Raw genomic sequence first — 9,533 nt, forward strand, 5'->3', positions numbered from 1 at the left:
AATTTCTTAAATAAATAAAATAATAATAAAATTTTTATAATTTAAGTAATATATATATAATAATTATATTAATAATAATTTTTAGTATTGTAAAAGAAATTTTATTTAATTATTAAAAAAGAAAAATTATTTTTTTTTACCTTTTGTATCAGGGTTAATTAAAAATTTTTAATTAAAATTAAAATTTTCGAAATTAATTGAGCTAAAATTTAATTTTAATTAATATTTTTAAATTATTAAAAATGAAATTTAAAAAATAAATCCATCGGATCAGTTATTATTTAAAACTCACTTTCAATTGATTTAAATGCAATATGAAACGCTTTAAATTCCTAAGATTTAAAGTCGAAATATATAATGAATTTGCAACAAAGAAGATTAATTTTCTTATCAAAAAAGACGAATTTTTAAGAAATTCCATGAATTTTCAACTAAATATTGGAATTTTCAACTTATAAAGGATACATTTCTAATCAAGAATCGACAAGTTGCAATTTTCAAAAAAAGTAATTTTTAACATAATAAACCAAATTGTCAACAAAAAAGTTCAATGTTAAGCCAAAGAGGTAAATCTTGCAGAAACATGATTTAAAAAAAAAACTAGATTTAACAAACATGAAAAAACACAGAAAATCTCATTAACAAACGAATTCTACTTTAATTTGCTACCATATTATTAAATCATTAATCAAAATATACTAATTTAGAACTTGACAATTGCATTTTTAAGAAAAAGACGTTACATGTTAAAAAAAGATTACTTTTCAACAAAATCGAGAAATTAAATTTTTAACAAAAGAATCAACCCCAAAGATCAAGGGGAGTCCAAAAATATGAGTATTTAATGATAAAGTTCAACTTTTAACCAAGTCGTTTAATTTTCAATTAAATAAGATAAATTGCGAAAAAAATAGTTAAATTTTTAACCAAAGAAATGAATTTTCCAGCATTGTATTAATGATCTACCAAAATAAGAGGAGCTTTCAACAAAATATATTAATTATTAACAAAATTTTTGAATTTTAAAGCCGGGAGGAGCAATTTTAAACCAGGAAATATTAATTTTTAATAAAAATATCAATTTAAATAAAAAATGAAATGATTACCTTGTTAGTTAAAAAAAAATTAATTCTTATTTTAAAAAACGAATTTTCAACAAAATAGTTACATTTTTAACAAAAGAGTTTAGCCTAGAAATGACTTTTTATCCGCAAAAGATTAATTTTCTAAAAATAGAATAGTTAAATTTTCGACCAAAGAGGTGAATCTAAAACCAAAAGAATAATTTTTTCACAAAGTAGTTCAACTTTTAACCAAGCTTCTGAATTCCTAACGAAACAAGATAACTTTTTAACAAAATAGTTGCATTTTGTACAGAATAATAAAATTTGCAACTGAATGCTAGAATTTTTAACCAAACGAGTTAAATTCCGAACCACAAATACAATAGTAAACTTTCTACCAAAAAGTATTTAGGCGAAAAAACGAGAAAAGGGGGTTTGTGAAAAACAGAGAAAAAAAGAACAATTCTTTAAAAGTTAATAATAAGGAAACATACTAAATGTTATCTAAGTTCGTAACTTTTCTTCCACTGTATAGTTTAACATTTGTTTAGCATAAAAATACACAACGAAAAATCGACAAGACTCAGAAAACGAAATTACAGCAATTAAAAGAATGACAGAGAACAAGTATATTGAGACTATACTTAAGAAACTTTATTTTCAATTTTATTTATATTGGATAGAATATCAATATTACAGAGAAAAGTAACAGCGTTTTACTTTGAAGAATTCAAATGATTTAAAAACTGAAATTAAGAACAAAAATTGAAGGGCCTCTAATTTTTCCCATTCTCATCATTTATGATTGAGAAAGGATAAGAAAAGAAAGGTCAATCGAAAATCAAAATTATAAGCCAAACAACGTACGATATGAAAAAAGTAAAGAAAAACATTGCCTTTAAAAAGCTCTACAAGAATATCATACAAACTTTTTTGATTTTCTTGTAAAATTGAAAATTCTACTTTTTATTGCACAAAAAAAATGAGATATGAAAAATTCCATTTTGTGGTCAAACTATGCAGGATACCAAAGAAGATGAATCAACAAAAATTGTGATCTCAAAAAGATCTACAAATTCGTTAATAATAACTTCTTGATTGGAGGGGTACCTTTTGTTTTATTCGCGAAAAATAACATTGAAAATATATAAAAAAAAAACGTCGTGAAAAAATGATACAAATTACGAAAAAAAATGATTCGACAAAAATTATTTACCCGAAAAAGAGCTACAAATTTATTATGAATTACTGTTTGACATGACACGTAGTTTTTGTTTTGATCATAAAAATGGTATTAAAAATAAAAAATTTGTGGAAAAACCAAATGACGCAAAATACGACAAAAAGTCTCAAAGAGAAATGATAGGTTTTGAGAAATCCTACAAAATTTCTTTAAACCAGTTTTCAATAGGACTCGTAATTTTGCTTTATCGTAAGTAATATATGAAGATAATCGAAAATTCCCATATTACGCTAAAAGACGCAAGATACGTCAAAAGTCTAAGAGAAGACTTGTAGGATATTTTGCTTTATACATGTATAAAAAATAATATGAAAACCAAAATCCTATTATTAGCATAGCCAAGCGAGATAGAGAAAAATGTCTAAAAAAAGGATTGTATTTTTTAAGTTTATTTGAAGGTAGTTCAGAAAATTTAAATTTAAAACTGTCTGTCAAAAAACGAGTGCTCAGCGCGAGTCTCACAATAATATTGTGTACCTCAAAGCCTACAGAGCTTTGAGGAACTTAATCTTTAACTATACTTATTTAAGCAATAAATTCAGAATATGAAAACGAATATAAATACTGCGATCATTCACGGATTATTTTATCACAAACTAACAATTAAGAGAAAAATGTGTTTGAAACTTTCCAATTATTTCTGATCTTTTAGTTTAAATTGAGAAATGTTAGGCAAAATATTTATTTATTCTGATCAACCACTCAAGTAAAATTCAAAAATACATTTATACAATTTTGAAATTATGGGGTTCTCAATTTAAAAAATCGGAACATTATTTACATACATCGTAAGATACATAAATTTCTATAAAATATGTTAAAAAATAAAATAAAATGAAAAATATATTTATTATATAATTTTATCGTTTCATTATAATTTAATTCATAAGCATAGAAAACACAAACATAGAAATTTACGAATTATTGTTTACTTAAATTAATAATCGTGAGGGAGGCGGTATTCCTATAAAATTTAACTCTACATCTAAAAAGTCCAAATCGCTAATTATACATGCGAGAACGCTTTACGATCATATTTATTTTAAAAATTAATTATTTTAAATTTCAACTCAATATGTTTATCAATTAAAACTTTTAATGCCTTCAAACGTATAGTTTCATTTAGTAGAATTTCTACCGCTTTTTTTCAAAACAACAAAATAATATTCTTCATAGACAGTAAATTTTAATTGCATCATGACTAAATTTTTTCATAAAAGATGTCAGCTAAAAATATTTATTACGATACAATTACATTTTAATTCAATTTAAAAGTAAATTTTTTGCATCTACATATTTTCTTGATTCAAAATTTATTCAAATAATTGATTTATTAATTGAAAATAATAAATAAAAATTCTGGATATAAGATGTGTATTTTACATTTTTAAGTATTTAGTATTTACCGACTTAGTATCGGCTATTTGATGGACTTTTCGACAGGTGAAGATTGCAGGGGCAAAGTAGTTGGTGGGTGCGATTTTCGGGATGAGAGGCATGGGGGGATCGGGCAATTTTCGCCGGGAGCGCCGTCTACAATTAGTTCCTCGAACTATACACGTGCCACATCTAGGCTTATAATATCTGACAAAATTACCACCTGATTTACATATAGAAATAGAATCTCGGTTATAATTTTCAACACTTCTGAAAATGTGTTAAATAATAATAAGGCTAATTTAAATAGTGTAGGTAGAGAAGAATTTGAGAGGAAAAGCGATTTCAACCTAACACGTACAAGAAATTGCTTTAAAATGTGTAAAAAACCGAAGTATGCATGATTATTTGCATCGAGAGATAAGGAAAAAAAAATCAATTGAAAAAAGTAACGGCGAAATTAAATTTCAGAAAAAGCCCAAGAAGATATAAATAGAAAAAGTTAGAAAGCAAAAAGACTATGAACTAAAAAAAATCAATCTTTAAATATTAATGATCTTATTGATTCTGCTAAAGGAGTTATTAGAAAAAGGAAGTCAAAATCTAAAGAGACTAACAAAAAAGAAAATCAATTTTCGAGAAAAAAAAACGATTAAAACTAATTCTGCTGAAGCAATCAAAGGAAGCCTAGGATCACAACCTTCAAAGTTGAACCAGATAGATGCTGATAATTAAGTAATTTAAACCAGACTATTTGTTTATAAATGGAAAATAATTGATGAACAATGTTTCTCTTCACTATTCACTTCATATTGATAATATTAAAGTTTAGTTTAATCTGATTCCTTCACCACTTCATCTTCATATGACTAGCATGCCGACAATTGAGGCCACCCCTGCCAAAAGTTGAATTTTTAGGCTAATGTGCTAATTTTAATTATTTTTTCAGTTTTTAAATATATATATAAAGGTAAATAAAGCTTAGAATTTGATACCCTATTATATTATCACTGTACATATTAGTATTACATTTATCACACATACAATTTTTGACATTAATTTCTTTCTTAAGGGCATGTGACACAGCTAAATACCTATATTACCGATCACAGTTTTTCAGTTCACTGAATGTTCTTTTGAACTTAAGAACTTTTTTTGTAAATAAAATATCGAGCTGAAACTTTGGGAAATGTATTAGAGTACAATAAAGTACGTTTAGGTACTGCATTTTGGTAGGAACTTCACTGAAAATTATTTCATCTTTTTTCTGAACCTCAACATTTTTTGAACGTTCGAACTTTTTTTATACATAAAATATCGGTCTCAAAGTTTAAAAATGCAAGAACCGAAAGAAAACTACGTTAAAGTACAAAGTTTAATAATAAAAGATGTAAAAAAAAATATTTCAACGATCAATTCCAACGGCATCAGCCGGTAACGTTGTATACGAAAATACGAACTCTCTAGAGCCTCGTCTAGTGGCCGCCAGGTTTCGTATTTTCGTGTACAACGTTACCAGCTGATGCCGTTGGAATTGATTGTTGAAATATTTTTTTTTACATCTTTTATTATTAAGCTTTGTACTTAAACGTAGTTTTCTTTCGGCTTTTGCATTTCTCAAAGTTTGAGACCGATATTTTATGTATAAAAAAAGTTAAAACATTCAAAAAATGTTGAGGTTCAGAAAAAAGATGAAATAATTTTCAGTGAAGTTCCTACCAAAATGCAGTACCTAAACGTACTTTATTTTACTTTAATATATTTTCCAAAGTTTCAGCTCGATATTTTATTTACAAAAAAAGTTCTTAGGTTCAAAAAAACATTCAGTGAACTGAAAAACTGTCGTCGGTAATATAGGTATTTAGCTGTGTCACATGCCCTTAAAGCCTGAAGTTTACCTTCACCTGCCAACAATTGGGTACATTACCCTATATACCGGTATCAAATTTAAAACCCTTAACTCTTCGATTTAATGTCCGTTCAGCTGGTAAGGGCATACTCTTTTTAACTTCATTATATCCTGCTAATCCACAAGAAAGTCTCAATCTATACGCTTTCAACATGGTGTTATTTTCCCATTTTTGCACTTTTTTAGATTCGCCCGTAAGAATTCGAACTTGATCTTCATTCACAAAAGACGATAGACGAGCAGATAGTGAATCATTTATACGTACTTCTTGCTGTAATTTTTTAACTTTATTTTGCAACTCGGTGCTGTATTTTTTGTGCTGCGTTTTCAATAATTTTATAACTCTGTCTTTTTTACGGTTCTCTCGCTGCATTTGTTCGCAATAGTGCTCCATTTGTTTACCATGTTGCTCCACGTCTTTAAGTTTTCGTTGTAAATCCGCAATTATTTGTTCATAATCTTTATCATTTGCAGCGATAGTTGACGGTATATCAACACTATTACCTGAAATAAAAAATTGAAAATTGTTGTAATTTCCTATACTACATGATTGTAAACTAACTAGTCTTTATAAGAAGCGTTAACTTACTGTATTAGGAAGGAAAAAGAAACCCCTTATTTATATTGCTACATACATCATCTTACATACTCAAACTGAATGAAAGTTACATTTCAAAATACTAATTATTCTTTTTTCACTATAGGAAATATTTTAAAAAAATATTCACAAAAATGCAAAACCTACTTTGAGGGGTCACATCTTCTGTACATTTGTGCGAAGATCGTACTAAAAACTCCGGCGTAAAAGTGGGATCTATAATGTCCTTACTTTCGATGCTCGTTGTTAAAATAATATTTGAGCCCAGATCTACATTTCCATCCCTGCTACCTTCACATACAGCTGCTGTAGAAAAAGGAATCGAAATTTGTATAATCATATGAATGTGTACATCTCATTCCTATAAAACTGTAGTACATAGAATTATATATAAAATTAGGACATAGATTTCCGAAGCAATCTTTTTTTTCGCAATAAACAAATTCATTATCAACCTATAAGGTGTTATCATCCGGATAAAAATACAGTAACTGGGTGGAAAAGCTTTGATATTTACATTGTTAAGTTTTTTTGCCAATATTATTTTGTTCGTTTTCAAAACTTAAAAATAAAAATATCGGAGCTTAGTCTTTCCGTTTTAGTGTTATCGTCCGGATGATAACACCTTTTAGGTGGGTGAAGAATTTGATTTGTACAACTTTCAAGCAGAATTGACTACTTTTGAATTTTTTGTCCTATTTACATATATAATTATATTTGCTTACATATAGACAAAACATGTACATAATTATATATAATTTTTCATATGTAATTATATAAAAAATATTCTTTCCCGGGTTTACAAATCATTTCCTTTACAAGTTCATAACTTACGCTGTGAGATCAAACTTTCTGTACATTCCTGCGAAGTAGATTGCACTAAAACCTCCTCCGTGTAACTGCTATGTATCATATCTTTTTTAGAAGTACTACTTTCACTGCTCTTAGTCAAAACAATATCTGAGCTTCTATCTCCATTTGTATCAGTACCATACCCAGATGCACCTGCTGCACATGGGCCTTTATTTTCTAAAAAAGATTAAAATTAGTATATAAATACTCTTACAATAGGTAAAACTATAGAATAGCCGCTTCTCCCGTATAACCCTTTAATGTAAAAAAATATCAAAAACTTATTATTTGATGAATTCTAAATGAAAAAGGTGAGGAAGAGCAATTTTAACCACATTATGATTTTCTTTACAATAAGAGAAGCTGAAATGCATCTTGCATACCTGACTGAAATCACTATACTTTGATCACAAAAATTAAACCTGATTGAACTTGTATACACTAAACTGTAAAATACATGTAAGTCTAACAGTGTTCGTTAATAGGCAAATAAAAAAAAACATTTTATTAACAAAAAGCATAACCTCAAAGATATTAAAGAGACGTGAAAAGTAATTCACCAGAAAATGACAAGAACTAATTGTAGGGTCTAGGTTATGAGGAAAATTGTTTTTTCTGTGTCTATACGTTTGGACAATATTGTATGTTCATGCACATTTATAATAATGCGATCGAGTCTAAACGTACGAATCTGGAAAGGGGAAGGGAGAACTGGAAAAGGGAATAGCGTGTGGGTTGTATCCGGACGTATAGACACAGCCCATGCCGCCTTTCCTTTTTTATCTTCTATTTACCTTTTCTAGTATCAACCTGGAAAGGAAAAAAAGAGCTGGAAAAGGGAAGAGGGGCGGTTTATGCCCGAAAATATAGACACAATGCATATACTTTCCCCTTTTCCAGCTTCCCGCTTCCTACGTTAAGTATGATATAATAATGAAATTATGAATTATTGAGTGTACAAAATTGGGAATTTGTTGTTATGAATGGATTTTTGATCAGGTTAGAGTCAGGTACGTAACTAACATTGCTATCAGTTTTCTTAAATATTAAATAAAAACAATCGAAAATGCTCTTCCCCACCTTTTTCATTCAGAATTCATCAAATAATAACAAGTTTTTGATATTTTTTAACGTTAAAGGATCATACGTGAGAAGCCGCTATTCTATAGTTTTATCTTACAATATATGTATAGTGGAATATGTTCAAACTTACGTAGATCACATGAACCGATCGCTGACTCAGCTTGTGTGTGTACATTTTCTGCGAAATCTATATTCTCATTTGAGTTCCTACTTTCACTGTAACCAGCTTCTTTTGAAATTTTCACTGTATCTTTATGAATACTACACGCAGAAGGTACCTTCGAATGTTGAACATTTTCTTTTCCAGTAGACTCGAAAAATAATTTCACACATTTGCTCGTACTCGGTATAATAACAGGTTTAAATGACAAAATTGATAATGCCCTTGACTCGTTATTTTTTAAATCTTGCGGCACATTCTTTTTCAGTATACTTTTTGTAAATACCAAGTCAGCGTCTAAAAAATAATTTTTAGTTATTATCATATTCAATAAATAGTGGTGGGTTTACTATTGTTTATGCGTCAATAAACAAGTGAATGAATACATGTTCACTGCAATAATGATAATTTTACCTGTTTCCGGAATGTAGAGGTTAGGCTTTTTGAATACAGTAGGATTCGCTGTATTTCTTAGTCTTCGTTTACCAGTGATTGTGAAGATAAACGAATCTTCCGCAAAATGATCCTATATTGAACATTCAGATCACAAATACGTATGTGAAATAAATATGTGGTTAGAGTAAAAATTCGAAACTTACTTCACATACAGTTGACCATTTCCCATGGCTTTCGAGTTGACTATTCTTAAGCCAAATGCTACACCGATTAACATCATTAGGGAAAGCAAAACATTGCTTGCCATTTTTTGAAGAATTTTTGCAACTTTCTACTGCACAAACACGCATTCTAAATATCCAATTTATCTCCACACATTATGAGTTTCCAGCAACAAACACAACACTTGTCTGGAACTCTGGAGGGCTGTGAAAAATATTTGTCATGAGAGTTCACGGTCGCCGTGTGGCGGCGCCAGCTATGCAGTTGTGTGATGATCGCGTATCCCGCGCTCATCTAGTTATGGGATCATGTAAAACTCAACCCTTTTTGCATAGTAAAGAAGAACACCGCCTCACCATAAAGGCCTAATCGCTAAATTTACAATTATATTTCGCAATTTTTATTATTGTTCTCAAACTCTCTTATATTTCTATTGGCAAAAACGAGACAGGCATGAGACAAGCCGAGAAAAGAACCAGAAAGCCTGTTTCTTTTCTCGGGTAAATGAATGCACTTAGAGTAAGTTGGCACATAAGACCTTACTTAATAGTTCCTATAGATGAGACAGATTTTCTGAGAAACATTTTTAATTTATATTGTATTTTGTCTAAAGTGTTCACAAGTATAAA

The 9,533-nt window shown here is 28.8% G+C and overlaps 1 protein-coding gene across 2 annotated transcripts in view; it reads right to left on the reverse strand.

The window, feature by feature from the left end:
- Positions 1–5,468: 5,468 nt before the first annotated feature.
- Positions 5,469–9,533, reverse strand: part of LOC117167991 — a 6,924-nt gene continuing 2,859 nt past the window's right edge. The window contains exons 2-7 of one of the 2 annotated variants that reach the window (XM_033353308.1): positions 8,886–9,108; positions 8,701–8,812; positions 8,257–8,583; positions 7,026–7,220; positions 6,339–6,494; positions 5,469–6,097 (exon numbers count right to left, since the gene is read on the reverse strand). In XM_033353308.1, the coding sequence (XP_033209199.1) occupies positions 5,613–6,097; positions 6,339–6,494; positions 7,026–7,220; positions 8,257–8,583; positions 8,701–8,812; positions 8,886–9,032 (1,422 nt within the window). In that variant the 5' untranslated portion in view covers positions 9,033–9,108 and the 3' untranslated portion in view covers positions 5,469–5,612. Of the gene's footprint in view, positions 6,098–6,338; positions 6,498–7,025; positions 7,221–8,256; positions 8,584–8,700; positions 8,813–8,885; positions 9,109–9,533 lie in introns of both variants that reach the window. The other variant, XM_033353298.1, reaches the window with a different exon arrangement.

Source organism: Belonocnema kinseyi, chromosome 1 (assembly GCF_010883055.1).
Source record: "Belonocnema kinseyi isolate 2016_QV_RU_SX_M_011 chromosome 1, B_treatae_v1, whole genome shotgun sequence".
In the NCBI taxonomy this organism is placed as follows: domain Eukaryota; kingdom Metazoa; phylum Arthropoda; class Insecta; order Hymenoptera; family Cynipidae; genus Belonocnema; species Belonocnema kinseyi.